General features: G+C 46.3%; 2 protein-coding genes across 7 annotated transcripts in view; both read right to left on the minus strand.

The window, feature by feature from the left end:
• The window catches only part of LOC140721667 (uncharacterized), a 53,625-nt gene extending 41,204 nt beyond the window's left edge, over positions 1-12,421 (minus strand). For 5 of the 6 annotated variants that reach the window (XR_012097426.1, XR_012097427.1, XR_012097428.1 and 2 more), the window contains exons 1-2: positions 11,012-11,156; positions 3,445-3,600 (exon numbers count right to left, since the gene is read on the minus strand). The gene's annotated coding sequence lies outside the window, so the exon portion shown is untranslated. Of the gene's footprint in view, positions 1-3,444; positions 3,601-11,011; positions 11,157-12,364 lie in introns of those variants that run through there. The other variant, XM_073036467.1, reaches the window with a different exon arrangement.
• Positions 12,422-13,329: 908 nt separating this feature from the next.
• On the minus strand, positions 13,330-20,135 carry LOC140721654 (uncharacterized). Its single transcript, XM_073036457.1, has 3 exons — positions 20,050-20,135; positions 18,790-19,768; positions 13,330-13,357 (listed from the first exon to the last, which is right to left on the minus strand). The coding sequence occupies exons 2-3, from the start codon at positions 19,599-19,601 to the stop codon at positions 13,330-13,332; spliced, it is 840 nt and encodes a 279-aa protein (XP_072892558.1). The 5' UTR covers positions 19,602-19,768; positions 20,050-20,135.
• Between the last annotated feature and the right edge of the window lie 564 nt (positions 20,136-20,699).

The raw sequence follows: 20,699 nt of genomic DNA on the forward strand, positions 1-20,699 counted from the left end.
TGAGGATCAGAAATGGGAACAAAAACCTACCAAGGGACAGGTGGGGGCAACAACCTGTTTAGAAATTGACAATCAATTATGCTTCCTACCGTGATTACCACCCCGCAGGAAGAGCCCAATGTAATATTGCAAGTTGCTGGAATTCCAATTCTGTTTCTGATTGATGTGGGGCAACCACAAACACTCTCAATCAGGAAATAGTATCGGAAAAGGGATTCCAGGTATCAGACGCTACAATCAGTCTGTCTGGGTTCGAAGGCACGGAACGTACGAATTCACATACACAGCCACTACAGGTGGAATTCCAGGAGAACCGACGTGAGGTTTCACTTACAGTCACCATCAGTCGGGGGTGTAATCCACCAGGAAAAAGCATGCTCTATCCTTTGAAACTCGAGATTCTATGCACGGACAAGGGTATCACCCTGGAACTAGCGAACACCCGACATCTTCCCTAGTTTCTGACCACCCAGTGGTGGGCACTTAATCTGGACTCCACTGCGTTTGAACCCCTTCTGGCAGCAGCCAACTATCATTTGACTCTGTGGTATGACCTTATGGGGTGCTCAACTGAGGTAAGCCAATACTATGCACCCCTCGAGGGCCGTTAGAACCCAGTCACGGTGTTCGGAGAGGTTAAAGGAAGAGAGGGCAGTGCATTTCTGGCCAAAGTTCCGGATTTCCTTTGGCAACAGAAAGGACTGGTGGTTCCCCATACCACCGTTTGGGTTTGTCCTGGGTTCAAGCCAAAACCCTAGGGTTCCTCGCTTACACCTGGACGAAACAAGGGTTCCAGTCAATCAACCTTCCGTGACTTAAGCAGAAAGGGTTTGCCAGACATATGGGAGGTACGTACTTTTCAGGGGACGCCTCTGAGGCGGAGCGCAAACTGTGGTCCGAGATGGGGTGCCAGAAAGACCCTGAACTAGGTTTTTGGATCACCCCAGCGGGATAGGTATGTGTTCCTACACAGCTTTTACCAATATTAGTTGATAATATATGTAATTGTACACATCTGGGAAAGCAGGGAATGGTTGGTAAACTGTACCCTGCACACTGGGTACGACTCCCTTGACAGGTGGACCTTTTTCGTGTCTACAAGTTGATTTTACTGAATTGCCTAGAGTACATTGCTATAGATACTGCTTAGTTATTATAGATGTGTTTAGTAGATGGATTGTAGCTATTCCAACTACCAATAATACTGCTATGACTGTTGTGAAGGTATTATTATGGGAAATAACTCCCAGGTATGGCATGCCGCAGATGCTGAGCTCTGACAATGGCCCACGCTTTGTGGCGAAAGTAAATGAAGAGATATGTAACAAACTAGCTATCGAGCAACAATTCCACTGTGTACAACTCCCATGGGCCACTGGCATAGTGGAAAGAACCAATGGCACTCTGAAGAGTAAATTAGCCAAACCAACATCTGGAGACTGGACTCACTCAGTTGAAGATCATACTGCTAGCCTATTCTACATGAGGGTTACCCCACAAGGGAAAACAGGGTTGTCACCAGCTGAAATCATTTATGGACAGCCCATGAGGACACTCTGGGGACTTGAGTACCATTGCTCCCAGAAAGTCTACCAGCAAAATTGGATCTGCATACCTGTGGGGAAGTGATGGGGAAATATATATGCCAACCAACCAAGATTCTCCAAGCATTACATTCACAGGTACAACAGGCTTACAAGGAAGAGAACTACCCTGCACAGAGGAGTGACTATCCCACCATAGGACCTAGGAATATTGTCCTGATCAAGAACTGGGATTGTGGGAAACTCGCACCTCTGTGGAGACAACCATATCAGGTGTTACTGACCACTCCACGGCTCTGAGACTGAAGAGCAATCTCAGTGGATACATCGAACAGACTACAAATGTGTTACTGAAGGAACTGAGTAGAAGGACTCTCTCGGACTAAAGGAAAATGTATTGGTTGATTGTGGTGTTCGTGTTTATGTCTTTGAGAGGGCTCACCTCAACATCCGGGGCCCCCCATGTTAACACCTTTCTGTCTCTCTGTCACACCGATGCCAAACAGGTAGAACTAGGGTCCTGCTGGGTTTGTGTCAAAATTCCACAGCATGGTAAAACTATGATTCCAATGTTAGTAATCCCGCACAACCAGAGTGAGGAACTCTCAGCCTGGGCTTTCACAAATGATACCCGTGGAAGTGAGGTGAGGAACTGTGGTCCAGTCAGAGATGACTGTGGCTGTCAGTGTTCTGAGGGATGGTACCTCAGGCCCCCACCAAACACAACTTTCTAGACTGGGAAGCATGCATCCTAGCCAGACTTGCAGGTGCCCAGCAGCGGAGAGGAATAACTGAGACTGAGTGATTTTGGATGATCACTTTTCTCTCCTATGGAGTAGCCAGGAATTCACCAAAGATAATCAATTTGGCTACAGCACTTGAGGAGCCGGCCACAATACTGCAGGGGCCCTGACAGAAACACAGGCCCAAGTAACAGAAATATCCACTGAAATGATTGCAATCCGGCAAACAGTCCTACAGAATCATTTGGCTTTAGAGTTTATCTTTGCTGAGAAAGGGGGAACCTGTGTTATTATTGACACAGAATGCTGCACCTATATCCCTGATGAGTCTACTAACATTACATCCCTCTCTGAGCACACTGCCAAGGAGATTGACAGCATCCAGAAAGTAGGGCAGGATTTACAGGGGTTCACCAAAGGGTTGAAGACCTGTTAGGTAATATGTCGGGCATGATATTGCATTATGGCCCAATAGTTGTACATAATGATCAAACGGAGGGAATGATAATGTATGTAAAAGGGTTAACACTTTGTTAAACAAGAGCAGCCTGTTAAACAAGAAAGAAACTGCTGATGATCAACAGATGTGCTAAGCCATGCTGAGCCATATTTCTTCTTGAGGTAAGCTAGCAAGGGGTTCAAGATGGTTATCTCCTTCAGCACATGCGTAGAGATAGGACAGCTACAGTCTGGTCTGTGTGTGTAAGCCATTATGACTATTTTGTAAATAGTCTTTAGGGGCTGTCACGTAGTAAATAACTTTGGCTCCAGCCTGTCTTGTGTGGGGAGTATCCGGACGGATATATCTGTGGTGTAAGGGGAATTGTTAGTCAGTTAGTGGATTGAGCGGTAACAGTCATAGACTGTTCCTGTTTGAGCGTCTAACTGAGTAAGCCCTGGGTGCTTGGAGTAAAGAGTTTGTATTTATACAGTTTCTGAGTGACTTTATCTGGATTCGCCCTCCACAGAATGGGAGTGGTTTTAAAGGACTGGGCTGCTGGAAGCACATTACCAGACCTGGAGTGATTGCAACTGGATCTGACAGAGGCATAACTGGTTCTTCTGGGCACATTCAGTTTCACTCCAACTATTTCCTACCTTCCCTTGAACAGGTATGCAATCTCTAAAGGACCAGTGATTGAGTAAATGAGACTCACCAAACTTTCTCCTGACTGGAATCTCTGAGTCAGATGGATTCTCTCCAGTTGATGCTCACAATCCTCGGGCAGGTTCGCTTGTTGATGTTACCTTGTCTTCAGTCGTGGTTTGCTTCTATTTGGAGTTTTTCTGCCAATAAATCTCTCACCGTAGGTCTAACGTTAACATGGAAGATAAAGTTAACAATAACAATAAAAAGGAGAACCAAACATTTCTGCTTAATGTTACTAAGAGCAAAATTCACTGAAATGTAAACATTGAAGGCAGATAGAATGATCTCAATGAACAATCTTTTATTGCCGCTCACACGTCACAAAACGATAAGGGATAAGAAGGAGCCATCATTCAGTCATGGTTAGACATAAGACACCAGAACAGAATTAGGTGATTCAGTCCATCTGGTCTGCCCAACCACTCAACCATGGCTGATTTTTATTCCAACACCATATTCCTGCCTTCCCACTGTGACCCTGAAGTGACTTAGCAATCATCAATATATTAATCTCTCTCATAAACATACCCAAATGGCAGCCTCAACCATCCTTTGTGGCAACAAATTCCACAGATCAGACATTCTTTGGCCAAATATTTTTTCACATCTCAGTTTTAAAGAGAAACATCTCTATTTCGAGACTGTGCTATCAGATCACAGATTATCTGTCTAATGGAAACATCCTCTCCATGTCCACTGTATCCAGGCTTTTCAGCATTCGGTAGGTTTACTTAACCATACATCCCTCCACCACCCCCACTGTCCCTCTGAACTCGAATGAGCACAGGTCCAGAACCATCAAATGCTCCTCATACATAAAGCCAATCATTGCTGATATTATTCTTGCAAACCTTGTTAGCAATAACTGTACTGCACACATTTCCAGGAATAAGAGACAAATTGGTACTAGGATAATTTACAGGGAAAGTTGTGCTTTCTTCACTGTACTACTATCACAGAACGAGCCATTTCCATTTCCAGGTTCAAACAGGTCCATTTCAGGAAATATAAACCATTCCAGGGTGAATGTAATAAACAGAAGCTGGAATTACCAGAAACACTCAGCAGGTAAGGAACAGCTGTGGGGAGAGGAACAATCCTTGCAATTCAGGTTAATAACGTTTCATGAGAATGGCTTCAAATATTTTCAGTTTTTAGTACAGATGTCCAGTATCTTGAGTTTCTGTTTGATTCCCACTGTCTGACAGGTTGATCCCCAAGGGCATTTTACTTGGATCTAAAACTGTGATATCCAACCTCACAGAGTCACACAGCTGAACCTGCCACTTACCCACCCTCAGAGTCTCACACATCGTCAGCACATCTCAGACTGGGTAGTGCAATCCGGGATTTCCCCACAACCAATGTCCAGCTTCTCGAGATATCTTCTTCATTGCAGAAGGACGAGCATCCAGCCCCATCTGTAGAAGCACTAACCAAAGTCAAAGCCAAAACACCAACAGTTCCATATGCCTGGAATGCCAATCGCAGGATTATAGCCCAAGCACCAACTCTCCCAGTACTCCTTGCTGCCAGTAAAATGCTATAGTGTGTCAGCCAGTCATTATTCAAAAACTGGCACCTCCACACCAATGCACAACACAACTGGTACCTGATGACCCTCTGTCATTCCAGCTAACAAAAACCAATCTGGAAATAACTCAGCAAGGCCAAAGGTGCAAAAGAACACTTCACAATGAAGACAAAGGTTAAAAGAAAGATTGCTGATATATAACATTGCGGAGGTGGGATACAGGGTGGACCGAGGTTGACCCAGATGGTTGATGTATATCACTGAAGCAGGAGTGAGGAGACTGGACAGAGGTTGAACAAGATAGGCAGGGAATGAGCAGATGGAACCAGGTGGGAGAAGGGATCAAGGACAATCAGTGATCAATACACAGATACTGAATTAACAGCATACACTACCTTATGAAAGATTCTAAAATGACAAAGTTAGAACAAACAACAAGAACTTTGCCATATATACTTTGACCCTCACCACATTTTTATCAACACACCATAGAAACTTTCCCATCTGAACAGTTCAGGTTTTGCATGGTAACTGCTCTGCCCGTGACTGCGAGGAACTACAGAGACCTTTGGATCAGCACATCACAGAAACCATTCTCCCCCCTAGGCCTCCCAGTCCCTCGGTAAAGCAGGCAGTGAAATCAAAGATCCCCACAACCTGGGACGTTCTTCTTTCTCACCCACCACAACTGGGGAGAAACAACAGCCATAAAGCTGAAGGAAGCGAGGCCAGTTGAGGGAAGTTAACGGGACTCAGTGGCCAACATCAGATGTCCCAACACAACACAGAGGAAGCATCACCACCCATCCGGGGACTGTACGAACACACCACGTGATCTTGCATCACAAAACAGAGGGCAGGCCAGATCTGCGGTAAAAAGCCTCAAGTGACCTGCTGGCGGGACTTCCTTTTCAATTCTGCGGAAATAGACAGCCCGGACTCCTGGTTTGGATCACTGAATGCAAATGAAGAGAAGTCTACACATTTTTGATGAGCCCGGGTAACTGGAGAAAACAACACAAGTTTGTCCAACCTCTCGTTATAGCTCATGTACTCTAATCTAGACATTATCCTGTAAACCTCTTTTACACCCTCTACTATTATTATGACATTTCACATTCTTAAAATAGTGATGCTAACTGACCTAATACAGGGAATGTTTTCTAGGATTAAATGTCAGGAATTGTGAAAAACTGAGTTTAAATGTAATTGGCTACAATGTGTGTAAACTTCTGCATTTTAACTGTGGCCATTAACATGAAAAAGAAAATTTGCCAGTATATCAAGCAGATAAATGTCAAATTTTCTGTTCTCATGGATGAATCAACAAGCATTAAGACCACCCTAATAGATTATTTGAAATGTGAAAGTGATAAGGCAGGTGGTTTGAAATGTGAAAGTGATAAGGCAGGTGGTCCCCATTTTATGTTTTTAGATCTAATTGAACTGCCTGATCAGAAAGCTGTAACTATTGCTAAGCATCTATTGAACTGTCTCAATAACCATGCGTTTGATGACTCTTACCTGAAACAGAACCTTGTAGCTTTTGCTAGTGACGGAGTGAGTGTAATGCATAGTGTCAAATCTGGTGTTGCTACAATTCTCAAGGAACATTACCCTGATGTGACAATTTCGCACTGTCTTAATCACAGATTAGAACTTGCAGTAGGTGATTCGGTGAGAGAAGTGCACAGAAAAAAAATGCAGCTTCATGCGGGCCGGATCAGTCGGACGCGTGCGAACGCAGCTTTTGTTGCCTCCGTTTTTTCAGCCTGCTCTCATGTGTCTCAGTCTCTGCTGTCACGGGTTTGTACAGCCTCCTATGAGATCTGCTGGCACATCGGGAGTCTGAATGGGAAAGGTAATAGGGAAGGGGCTGAGGAGAGAGTTTAAACATGTTCAGGGGTGGAGGTGTACAGGAGCTGTCTAATAGATCGTTTTGATTGTTTTTTGTGTGTAATCTCACAGGTGGTGACTGAGGAAGAAGCTTCTTGACGGAGGATACCCAGAGGCGAGTAGGTCAGACACAGAATCAGGAATTGAATTGAATTGACTTTATTTCTTACATCCATGAAGAGTAAAAATCTTTACGTTATGTCTCCATCGAAATGTGCAACGTGCAATGATAGTAACTTATAATAGTTTATAATAAATAAAACCGACAATGTAATATAGAGTACACTCAAATCAGCATGCGTTCATCAGTCTGATGTCCTGGTGAAGAAGCTGTCCCAGAGCCTGTCGGTCCGGCCTTTTATGTTGCGGTACCACTTCCTGCATGGTGGCAGCTGGAATAGTGACAGTGATGTGATTTCCTGTGTCACGGGTACAGACTGTCGACTCAAGTGAGGAGTTTGTGTGGAGATGCAGCTTCCCCGGAGGTGGAGGAAAGAGGACACACCAACAGGTGGGACCAGCTGTGGGAAGACATGGTTTGTCAGGTCTGATGATGAGCTGACTGTACCTTCACCTTCAGACTGAATCAGAAAACCATTCTGGGGGTATTTAAAATGTCAGAAGCAGGGGCAGGTGTTGTGTCTCCATCAGACCCTCAGTGAGATGGTTCAAGTTACAATGTGCAGGGATGAAAGCACAGTGTTTGGGGGCAGATTTAGTCACTGATTCTGTCACAGTGAGAGGGTTAGTTTTGCTGTAAGGAAGCAATATTAATGGAAGAAGACACAGGAACTTCATCAATTGCCAGTTGTTCAGCAGAAGTGACCAATCTATGTTACCTTGAGAGAAACAGATACTTGCAGTGGCGACAAAGGGGTGCAGTCTGGTTTATTTCAGGTTGGACAGGGGTGTGGAGTTTTGAGATCAATCCCTTGTGGTGCCACCATCGTTAATTTAGTGTGTCCAGAGTGGAGGGTCACACAGCACAGAAACAGGCCTTTGGCCGGCCATACCTGTTCTGACCATCCACTCACTGTCTACACTGGTCTCATTTATCAGCACTTGGTTCATAGCCGACTGTATCTTGGCAGTTTCAATGCTCATCCACTTCGTTAATGTTGTGAAGGGACCTGCCACCACCACCACCTCGGGCAGTGTGTTCCAGATTTCAGCTACCCTCTGAGTGAAAAATCTCTTCCTCAGATCCCTCTAAACCTCTTCATCCTCTGCTTCAATCTATGCTCGCTGAGCTGTGACACGTCTGTCCCAGGATCGAGGCTGATATGGGCATTAGTGAGGCCTTTGCTAAGGTTCAGCATGGGAAGTTGCTGTGGAAAGTTAGATCACATGGGATCCAGGGAGAGCTGGCTCACTGGATGCACAGTTGGCTTGATGGTAGGAAGCAGAGAGTGATGGTGGGAGGCTGTTAATTGGACTCGAGGCCCAGCCTAGTGAGGATCCCCAGGGTTACACCCATTGCTTTCATTATTCATTGATATTTAATTATATTTGCATTTGCAGAGTTTGTTGAATTCTATGCTCTACTTCAGGGGTGTCAAACTCATTTGAGATCACGGGCCAGATTGAGCAAAATGCAGCTTCATGAGAGCCGGATCAGTCGGACGCGTGCGAACGCAGCTTTCGTTGCCTCCGTTTTTTCAGCCTGCTCTCATGTGTCTCAGTCTCTGCTATAACTACAAAGTGTTTCACTTTACAAATTCCGTTTCTTATGAAGAAGACTGCCGAATAAACACTAAAAACCCTGAAAACCTGGTACCTGAATAAACTCAGCATTAGCAATATCATACGCGGTAGGCGCTTCGATTACTGGGGCCAGCTTTAATAGTAATTAGATATTATCTCGCGGGCCAAAGATAATTCCACCGCGGGCCGGATTTGGCCCGCGGGCCTTGAGTTTGACATATATGCAGTATATGTATATCTGGGACACTTGCTCATCGTGATGTTTATAAATAACCTAGATGAGGAAGTGAGGGATGGTTAGTAAATCTGCTGACGACACAATGGTTGGGGGTGTTGTGGATAGTGTTGAGGGCTGTCAGAGGTTACGGCTGGGCTGTGAACTGGCAAATAGAGTTCAACCCAGTTAAGTGTAAAGTGATTCATTTTGTAAAGTCAAACATGATGGCAGAATATAGCATTAACGGTAAGACTTGGCAGTGCGGAGGATCAGAGGGATCTTGGGGTCTGAGTCCATAGGATACTCAAAGCTGCTATGCAGATTGACACTGTGGTTAAGGCGGTATACAGTGTATCGACCTTCATCAATCGTGGGATTGAATTCAGGAGATGAGAGGTAAAGTCACAGCTATATAGGACCCTTGATACACCCCTCTGTGCTCAGTTCTGGTCGCCTCACTACAGGAATGATGTGGAAGCCTTAGAAAGGGTGCAGAGGAGATTTATAAGGATGTTACCTGGATTGGGGAGCATGCCTGATGGAAAAAGGTTGAGTGAACTCGACCTTTTCTCCTTGGAGCGACAGAGGATGAGAGGTGACCTGACAGAAGTGCATAAAGTAATGAGTGGTATTGATCGTGTGGATAGTCAGGGGCTTTTACCTGGGGCTGAAATTGTTGCCACAAGAGGGCACAGGTTTAAGGTGCTGGGGAATAGGTACAGAGGGATGTCAGGGACAAGTCTTTTACTCAGAGAGTGGTGAGTGTGTGGAATGGGTTGCCGGCAATGGAGGTGGAGGCGGATATGATAGGATCTTTTAAGAGACTTTTGGATAGGTACCTAGAGACATCAGAGAAAAAAAGAGAAAAACTAGCTTAGAAAACTAGAGGGCTATGGGTAACCTTAGAAATTTCTACGGTCGGGACATGTCGGCACAACTTTGTGGGCCAAAGTGACTGTATTGTGCTGTAGGTTTTCTATGTTTCTGTGAACAGATTAAAAATCGTGCAAGAAACAGAAAAACTATATATTTTAAAAGTGAGGTAGTGTTTAGGGGTTCAACGTCCATTTAGCAATTGGATGGCAGAGGAGAAGAAACAGTTCCTGAATCACTTAGTGTGTGCCTTCAAGCTTCTGTACCTCTCTATCTGATAGTAAGATTGAGAAAAGGGCAAGGCCTGGGTGCTGGACGTCCTTAATAATGGACACTGCCTTTCTAATCCTCTGGTAATCTTATAAACGTCTATCTAGTCTCACTCCAGCCAGCACAGCTCCGGAGAAAACAACACAATTTTGTCCAACCTTTTATTATAGCTCATGCCGTCTAATCCATGGAATATTCTAGTAAACCTCTTCTGCACCTTCTCCAAAGCCCCGACATCCTTCCGAAAATGAGGGCACTCCAGGTGCGGTCTAACGACTTTTATAAAGCTGCAACACAACTTCCCGACTTTTGAACTCAATGCTTCAACTAATAAAGACAACCACGCCATTTGCCTTCTTAACCACCCGATCAATCTCTTTCAGGGAGCGATGAACTTGGAGTCTGAGATCCCTCTGATCATCAACACTGTTCAGGGGTTTGCATTTAACAGTGTACTGTCTCATACATTCGACCTACCGAGCTGCCGAGATGATCAAATCTCACTGAGATTTCTCAGGTCCTGTTGAATTTATTGCCAAGTGCACAAGTACGGGAAGGTACAGGTACAGAGAAACACTGACTTATGGCAGTATCACAGGCAAGTACATTCAGATAACACAGCGAACATAAGTTATACAATTCTCTGTCAGTAACAATATAGAAATGTTTAACGTCATCCTGCTAATCGGACCAGAGCAACAGGCGCTGAGCGGCGACTCATCTCAGACGGTTCGGTGTGAAGGTCTCACAACCCGGACCGACCCCGGCAGATTCTGTGAAGGAAGCGAGGCGAGGCCGCCAGTTCGGGAAAGTTCATCCCCTCCCCCTTCAGGTTTCACCGATCGCCTTGTGTTTCTCTCCGCCCCCCACCCACCATCTTTTTATCTCCAGTCCCGCCGAAGGGTTTCGGCCGGTAACGTTGACCGTACTCTTTTCCTAGCTGTTACCCGGACTGCTGAGTTCCCCCAGCATTTTGTGCGCGTTGCTCGCATTTCCAGAATCTGCAGATTTTCTCTTGTTTGAGTTTAACTCACTGCCCGACGTCAGACCTCCCCGCTCGGGACCGGCTTCAGTACTCACCGAAGGGAAATTGTTGATGTTACCCCGCAGAGAATAATCCGTTCCTGGCTCCCCGCCCTAGGGGGGGAAGGACCCCTCCCGATCCCGATCCCTCCGCCGCCCCGCTTCCACAAAGAACGAGAAAACGGGGCCCATCCCGGACTGAGCATGCGCAACCTGGAATAGCGTCATCAGGCAGTGGGCGGGGCCACAGAAACAAACCCACAGGTGTTGCGGATCCGCGGTGAGACATGGTCACATGACCCGGAGACTCCGCTCCTCTCCGCACACGCTGCCCAGTCCACCGCCACATTTCCCACATCATTTCATTATTTCCCTATCCTATTTTCATACGTACACCGGGTACGTATTTAGCATTTTCCCTCCATATCTTCCCCGATCCCTTTCCCTCCACCGCCAGGTCACAGAGTTCTCAGAGTTATAGTTTCGATTCCCATCCCGGGCAGACACACAATTCAGACCACACAGGAAATGTGCTGGTTTTATTTAAATCACTCTATGCTTATAAACACTAATTTCTATTCACATTCCTCTGGCCTCACTGGACAGGAACACTGAAACATCAAGTGAGAAATAGGTAGGACATTCTAACCATCAACAAGATGACGGCTGCTCTCCCATCTCAGCTACATGTTCCTCCCCGGCCCTCATTTCCTCGATCCCTTCGGTCTCCACACATCTGCCAGCCTCTGTTTTATGTGAGGACAGTCACCAAGTCTTTACCGCCCTCTGTGGTGGGGATTTACAGACTCATCTCAGTCCCGGACAGTCCACCCCTGTTTTCAGAGACTGGGATCCCTGGTTCAACTAGCAATGATGTTGTGCATTTCAATGTGTTCACCTCTCAGTCCTCGATTCTCTAAATGAAAGGGTTATCACATTTGATCTTTCTCCATCTGTTGATGACCCACCACTCCAGGGGCCAGTCTGGTAAATCTTCATTGCACTCTCTATAACAAATACTCTCTAACCTCTTTGTTAATCCTTTATGGAATTTATTTCCATCGTCTGCAGCAATGGACGATGTTGCCATGTTGCCCCAACCACTCACCTCCCCCCTGTCACTATTTCCACCTTCCCACCTCCCCCCTCCCGGCTGTGGGATCAGTCCCTTGTGGTTCTCCGAGGGGGTTGTGGTGAAGGGACTGCTCAGTCTCTGTGTGGGTAGAGGTTATGAGTAGAGTGTGGGTATGGGTCTGGGTCACGAGACGAATTAAGTTGTAAACAAGGGAGGATATCGTGAATTGGATCAGACAGCTTAGCTCGCGTGTCCTTTCGGGAAACAATTCTCTCTTCATATTAATGACTGTCTAATCTTGCTGCTGTTACGTATCCCGTAACTGGATCACTTACCAGCAAAGATAGAGAGGTCCGCTGAAGTCCGATGGTACCATTTTCAAACGTTTTTATCTATAAAGGGGCACAAAAGTAAGGTTAATACAAACATTCAGATACCATAAGTCGTCAATACTCAATCTAAAGCGCAGGTATAGTAATAACCAATAAGAAATTAACTCTATCGTTGTCTAGGGGTAAGGTATATATTGTCCGCTGTTTATCTGAAAGTCTCTTGCGGTCACTGCAGTTCCACCAGCTGCCGTATTTTGGTGGTGTCGCGTTGGTGCACTTTGTTAAAGAGAGAGAGAGATAGAGATTAAATGAAACAGTTACCCGGCGGGTTTTTCCAACCTTTAGGAGTTCGATTCGTCGGAGTCTCGTTGGGGAATGGACGCTCACTTGTGGCCTCCCCTGTAGCTAAGCCGTTCTTTCGTGGTGAGGTCGCCAATCCCAGGCAAGGAAAAGACGCACACGAACCCCCCCCACCGGCTGTCGCTATTAAATGCTGTCGCAGGATTTCTAGCGTGTCTTCTGGTGCGTCTGGGGGGCCGTCTTTACAACCCCTCTTTTATCTGAACTCACGGGGTCTCAGATGTCAATCAGGTTGGGATGATGCAATCTCTCTCCATCTCTCCACGCACGTTGCCCTGTACACGTAGTACAGTTCCCAATTCACAAAGGTGTCTCCACGAGACAATGACCACAGTCGCCAGCTTTGCCTCACCGTGAAACGAGGGACACCGCACGTATCTCTTTCTTCTCTTGGGTTATTGACAGCCCCCCCCCCCCTTCACTAGGGCTCTGGCGATTCTCACAAAGGAGGGGGCTGGGATCATAACACTGCTAATAAGATTACATTTTACAAAAATGTGTGTTACAGATCCCCAGAATCTAGGACAGTCGTCATGGGCTGCGAGTGTGGATAGGGAACGAGGTCACTGAATTGTACATCAGAGAAGGTCACGGGTTTGTACAGCCTCCTATGAGATCTGCTGGCACATCGGGAGTCTGAAAGGGAAAGGTAATAGGGAAGGGGCTGAGGAGAGAGTTTTAACAGGGGAACCTGTTCAGGGGTGGAGGGGTACAGGAGCTGTCTAATAGATCGTTTTGATTGTTTTTTTGTGTGTAATCTCACAGTCTTGTTGACGGAGGATACCCAGAGGCGAGTAGGTCAGACACAGAATCAGAAATTGAATTGAATTGACTTTATTTCTTACATCCATGAAGAGTAAAAATCTTTACGTTGTCTCCATCGAAATGTGCAACGTGCAATCATAGTAATTTATAATAGTTTATAATAAATAAAACCGACAATGTAATATAGAGTACACTCAAATCAGCATGTGTTCATCAGTCTGATGTCCTGGTGAAGAAGCTGTCCCAGAGCCTGTCGGTCCGGCCTTTAAGTTGCGGTACCACTTCCTGCATGGTGGCAGCTGGAATAGTGACAGTGATGTGATTTCCTGTGTCACGGGTACAGACTGTCGTCTCAAGTGAGGAGTTTGTGTGGAGATGCAGCTTCACCGGAGGTGGAGGAAAGAGGACACACCAACAGGTGGAACCAGCTGTGGGAAGACATGGTTTGTCAGGTCTGATGACGGGCTGAACGTACCATCACCTTCAGAGTGAATCAGAAAACCATTCTGGGGGTATTTAAAATGTCAGAAGCAGGGGCAGGGGTTGTGTCTCCATCAGACCCTCAGTGAGATGGTTCAAGTTACAATGTGCAGGGATGAAAGCATAGTGTTTGGGGGCAGATTTAGTCACTGATTCTGTCACAGTGAGAGGGTTAGTTTTGCTGTGAGGAAGCAATATTAATGGAAGAAGACACAGGAACTTCATCAATTGCCAGTTGTTCAGCAGAAGTGACCAATCTATGTTACCTTGAGAGAAACAGATACTTGCAGTGGCGACAAAGGGATGCAGTCTGGTTTATTTCAGGTTGGACAGGGGTGTGGAGTTTTGAGATCAATCCCTTGTGGTGCCACCATCGTTAATTTAGTGTGTCCAGAGTGGAGGGTCACACAGCACGGAAACAGGCCTTTGGCCGGCCATACCTGTTCTGAACATCCACTCACTGTCTAGACTGGTCCCATTGATCAACACTTGGTTCATAGCCGACTGTATCTCGGCAGTTTCAATGCTCATCCTCTTCGTTAATGTTGTGAAGGGACCTGCCTCCACCACCACCTCGGGCAGTGTGTTTCAGATTTCAGCTACCCTCTGAGTGAAAAATCTCTTCCTCAGATCCCTCTAAACCTCTTCATCCTCTGCTTAAATCTATGCTCGCTGAGCTGTGACACGTCTGTCCCAGGATCGAGGCTGATATGGGCATTGGTGAGGCCTTTGATACGGTTCAGCATGGTAAGTTGCTGTGGAAAGTTAGATCACATGGGATCCAGGGAGAGCTGGCTCACTGGATGCACAGTTGGCTTGATGGTACGAAGCAGAGAGTGATGGTGGGAGGCTGTTTATTGGACTCGAGGCCCAGCCTAGTGAGGATCCCCAGGGTTACACCCATTGCTTTCATTATTCATTGATATTTAATTATATTTGCATTTGCACAGTTTGTTGAATTCTATGCTCTACTTCAGGGGTGTCAAATTCATTTTAGGTCACGGGCCGGATTGAGCAAAATGCAGCTTCATGCGGGCCGGATCAGTCGGTTTTTTCAGCCTGCTCTCATGTGTCTCAGTCTCTGCTATAACTACAAAGTGTTTCACTTTACAAATTCCGTTTCTTATGAAGAAGACTGCCGAGCAAGACTGCCGAATAAACACTAAAAACCCTGAAAACCTGGTACCTGAATAAACTCAGTATTAGCCATATCATACGCCATAGGCGCTTCGATTACTGGGGCCAGTTTTAATAGTAATTAGATATTATCTCGCGGGCCAAAGATAATTCCACCGCGGGCCGGATTTGGCCCGCGGGCCTTGAGTTTGACATATATCCTCCCACAAACCCCTGTATAAAGGCGATTGGAGGCACTGCTCCTCGTTCAGTCTCCAGGATGTTGTGTGGTGGTTGCTTGCTGCTGACGGTGCTTTCTTCCAGCCAGTAAAAGCCTACCTTGACTCATGTCTCTGAGAGTTATTGATGGCGCATCAGATAGCCAGAGGCTTTTTTCCCAGGACGGAAATGGCTAACACGAGTGGGCATGGTTTTAAGCTGCTTGGAAGTAGGCTCAGGGGAGACGTCAGAACCAAGTTTTTTAAACAAAGAGTGGTGTCTGTGTGCGGAATACGCTGCCAGCGACGGTGGTAGATACTAATACAATAGGGTCTTTTAAGAGATTCTTAGATTGGTACATAGAGCCTTGAAAAATAGAGGGCTATGAGGTAGGGTAATTGTAACGTTCTCGCTCGGGTGTGAAGTAACGCCGAGGTAAACGTCGAGATAAACCAGAATCAATGCAAACGAGACCGCAGTAAGATTAACCATTTACTGTTCACTCTTCACATTAACGCATGGTGAAAACTGTTGAAAAACAATACAAGATTGGTACAGTGTTTGTTCCCTTCTAAATATCACATTTACATTGTGAATACTTGCAAAGGTAAAACTACAATAACTACATTACATTAAAGTGCAGCATACAGTCAGAATCTAGCTGCTCCATTGGCTGCTTTAGATACACTTCAATACAAACTATCCCGACTCTTTAACTGACGAAAAGGTAAACCTTACCGACCGTCGTTACTTTTAACAGAATCGGCGTTAACATTTTAACTCAAAATACCGATTATCTAATGACTTACAGCGTTGCTTTCACTGTGTCTTTGGTGCATAGAGAGACCCTAGTCAGCGTTATGGTCGCACATGTGAGTGACCCCCACCCTTGCGTGAATCTCAAACCGGTAATTCCCCACAAGACGCGGCGAACCCGGATGTGATGTCATTGCAGCCGCGATGTATTACAGACAAATCAATTGATTTAAACAATCCTAACTTTAACTAAAAAATGCTAACAAATTACTACGCGAAAATATTATAAACTAAATAACTGCCATAAAGGCAGCACACTCCCCGCTTGGCCTTCGTAAGGTCACAATGAACATAATACAAACTTCAGTCTCTAAATCAGTCGTTAGGTAGAAGTAGAATGACTTCTGTAACAGGCCTTTGGTAAATTTTCCCATCGCCTTGGTCGGTAGTTTTCAACTCGACTTCCCTGACATGTCCATCCCTACTAGGGAATGTGGCAGTGATTCTGGCCATTGGCCAGCAGTTGCCGGCGATTGGCTTGTCCTTGAGCAGGACTAAATCTCCAACTTGAAGGTCCCTTCTCCATTGCTTTGTGTACAGGTCCTTATCGGAGAAGTCCCCTGGTGGAGAGGCAGCTCCTGCCTTCTGCGTAAGGAGCATTGATGGCGACAGTATGAAGGGTTTTTCCGGGTCAGAAGACACGGGTAGCAGTGGTCGTGCATTCATAATGGCTGTGACCTCTGCCATTGGTGTGCCCAGTACCTCGTGGGTCGATCGGATGCTTTGCTGCATCTCAGGTCTCCTTTTCGTGGTTTTTTTGCAAGGGCGTGAACCGCTTGACTGCCTGCTCTTTGTTGTTTGGCAAGCACTGGCGTGGTTCTCTGAAAGGTAGTGGGGCGACCCCACTATTTGCTTTGTCTCTGAAGACCTTGGTGTCCTCCGTTTTTAAGATGGTGGCGTCTTGAGCCGATGGAGCGAGTTTATTATCATGCTCCTTTTGAGCAAAGACAGACTGACCGAGCGTCTCGTCAGTTACTTTGCGCTTGTTAAAGCCTTGTGGTGCTTCCTGGACGCACATGGAACTTGTGCGGGGTTGAAGAATCATATGGCGGCTACTCTCTAGTACATTGGTCTTGAGTGTGTTAGCCGTTGATTTGTGTTCGTTGCCAGGGCACACCTCTCCTATCACCACCCAGCCCAGATCCAGGCGTTGGGCAAAGGGGGCGTCGTGTGGTCCATTGACCTGCTGCCTAACCTTGTGTACCCGGAGAACATCCCTCCCTAATAGCAGGAGTATTTCTGCTTCTGGATCCAGCTCTGGGATGTGTTTGGCGATGTGGTGGAGATGTGGTTGGTGTAGCACCGCACTTGGCGTCGGGATCTCAGTGCGGTTATTCAAGATTTTCTCGCACTCTACGAGTGGGGGGAGACAGATGAGGACTTTACCATCCAGGGACTCGATCTGGAAGCCTTCGGCCCTCCTTCCGTAAGTTTTCATGTTGCCTGAGCAAGTTCTAAGGTAGTATGGGAACAGCTCACTCTCAATGTTGAACAAGTTAAAGAACTTTGGACTGACTAGCGAGCGGTTACTCTGATCGTCCAGAATTACGTAGGCTTTGGTGGCCTTGTCTTTGGCTCCCTTAGGGTACACCTTAGTGAGACAGATCTTTGAACAAGAACGGCTTGCCTGAGCTTGACCGCAAACTTCCGTACAGCTCGAGCTGACAACAGGTGTCCTGGAGTGAGCTTCTCCCTCCCCGCCGTCCTGTTGTGGGGGTGAAGGAGCTTCGTCGGTTTGCGGTAACGGGCCAGGATGCATGGCCCAGTCGTGATTAGTGCTATCACATTCCAGGCACTTCATGGCGATCGTGCACTCTCTCGCACAGTGAGAGGTCGAGGAACAGCATCTAAAACATATTCCTTTCTCCTTGAGAAGGGCCTTCCTCTCTTCGAGGGGTTTTTCCCTAAACGTTCTGCATCTTTTGAGAGGGTGGGGTTTGTTATGCAATGGACAATTCTTGCTAGGGTCGTTGTTAGTTGTAAGGACTTCAGTCTTAAGCGCTGAGACTGGTTTAGTAATGTTGGAATTATTCGAAGAGGATTTATCTGGCTTGGTGTAAATTGTACTGCTGCCTGGACCTATGAGGCTAGGATCGTTTCGCTTCTTCGCCTCCTTGCACACGAACCTGGTGAAATACTCGAAGGGAGGGAATTGACCTTTGTGTTCTTCCTTGTAATCTGAGGCAACGGACAACCACCAGTCCTGCAGCCCAAATGGAAGTTTGTCCACGAGTTGTCTAATCCCGGTTGGAGTGTCTAGGTATACTAGACCAGCTGAGTGGCCATCTTCTTTGGCGCCTTGAATCTCCAAGAGTAAATCTCCAAATTCTCTTAGCTTGGTGTGGTCCTTGGCTGACACCTTAGGAAAATTTCCCAAACGTTGGCATAGCGCCACCTCAATAATTTCGGGGGCTCCGTAGCCCTCCTGAAGTCTCTCCCATGCTTTCTTCAATGCTAGCTCGGGTTTGTTGATGTACACTGAACGCATGCGTCTCACCTGTTCGCATGATTCTTTTCCCAGCCATTTTGCCATAAGATCCAACTCCTGGGTTGCTCTGAGCTGGACTCCGTCGATAGCGTTGGTGAAAGTGGAGTACCATGCACGGTAATTTTCAGGTTTATCGTCGAACCGGTATAGTCCTGAAGTGACGAGATCCCGTCGTGCGAAATACCGTGCTGCGGATTCGTCTGCAGGTGGCATGCGGGCTGAGGGAACATGTCCACAGGTACATGACTGAGGGCGTACATCTGTTATGGGATTTGCTGGTCTGGACTCAGTCTTTGCCTCTCTTCTCCCCAAATCCGGTAAGTTCGGTGTCGAGAAGTACTTGTCGTGAGCCCTTGCATTCCTGGGTTCATCGCGGAGTTGCGAGGGTAAATTATCTTCCTCGGATGGACGTGATGCCGTCGGGCCTCTCCAAGACTCCTCGTGAAGTGGGACGTTATCGAATAAGTAAGGAGAGGAAGAAAGAGTCTTCCATTCCATTTGAGATTGGACATAGTCCCTTGTACGTTCCAATCCGATCTTTTCTGAGGTAGATTTTCCGTCCTTCGGATCATGCATTTCTTCGGCGTCTTCTATTAACTCTGCTTCCACCTCGGCGGCTGCTGCTTCTCGTTCTAGCTTCAGCGCTTCTAACCGTGCCTCTACCCTTTTCCTTTCCAATTCGTTTTCGGCTTCTCTGGCAGCCGCTTCCTTCTGGTTTTCGGCTTCTCTGGCAGCCGCTTCCTTCTGGTTTTCGGCTTCTCTGGCAGCCTTTTCCTTCTGGTTTTCGGCTTCTCTGGCAGCCTTTTCCTTCTGGTTTTCGGCTTCTCTGGCAGCCGCTTTCATCTTTACTTCTAATTCTTCTTTGGCAAAGCGCGCTCGCACCTTGGCGGCTTCTGCTTTCGCTCTTGCTTGGGTGGCCTTACTTGATGCCCTACTGCCCCTATCGCAGGATGACGATGACTTTGACAACGACTTGATGCTGGATCGGGTTGACATGGCTGCACTTTAAACACCTGATAATGCCGCTTTTTCACTGTAACGTTCTCGCTCGGGTGTGAAGTAACGCCGAGGTAAACGTCGAGATAAACCAGAATCAATGCAAACGAGACCGCAGTAAGATTAACCATTTACTGTTCACTCTTCACATTAACGCATGGTGAAAACTGTTGAAAAACAATACAAGATTGGTACAGTGTTTGTTCCCTTCTAAATATCACATTTACATTGTGAATACTTGCAAAGGTAAAACTACAATAACTACATTACATTAAAGTGCAGCATACAGTCAGAATCTAGCTGCTCCATTGGCTGCTTTAGATACACTTCAATACAAACTATCCCGACTCTTTAACTGACGAAAAGGTAAACCTTACCGACCGTCGTTACTTTTAACAGAATCGGCGTTAACATTTTAACTCAAAATACCGATTATCTAATGACTTACAGCGTTGCTTTCACTGTGTCTTTGGTGCATAGAGAGACCCTAGTCAGCGTTATGGTCGCACATGTGAGTGACCCCCACCCTTGCGTGAATCTCAAACCGGTAATTCCCCACAAGACGCGGCGAACCCGGATGTGACGTCATCGCAGCCGCGATGTATTACAGACAAATCAATTGATTTAAACAATCCTAACTTTAACTAAAAAATGCTAACAAATTACTACGCGAAAATATTATAAACTAAATAACTGCCATAAAGGCAGCACAGTAATTCTAGGCAGTTTCTAGAGTAGGTTACATGGTCGGCACAACATTGTGGGCCGAAGGTCATGTAATGTGTTGTAGATTTCTGTGATTCTCTGAAATTCAAGGGAAATCTCTTCTCCGACGGACTGGTGACCAGTTGCAACCTGTCATCACAGGGAGAGTGAGAGGTGAACAGCAGGAATAGATTTTGATATACTGATACGGAACAGAAATATGGGCTGGGACCAGATTGGCCGAGTGGTCTTTCTAGTGTACATTGTGAGTGTGGTAGAGACAGTAAGTACCTGAGACAGGGGATTTGATACAGAACTGATTCAACATTCACAGATCCACAATATTAAACATCAGTCCTGGGTCCGATGAGCAGCCGCAAGAACTGCCGAATC

This window comes from Hemitrygon akajei, unplaced genomic scaffold (genome assembly GCF_048418815.1).
Source record: "Hemitrygon akajei unplaced genomic scaffold, sHemAka1.3 Scf000059, whole genome shotgun sequence".
NCBI lineage: Eukaryota > Metazoa > Chordata > Chondrichthyes > Myliobatiformes > Dasyatidae > Hemitrygon > Hemitrygon akajei.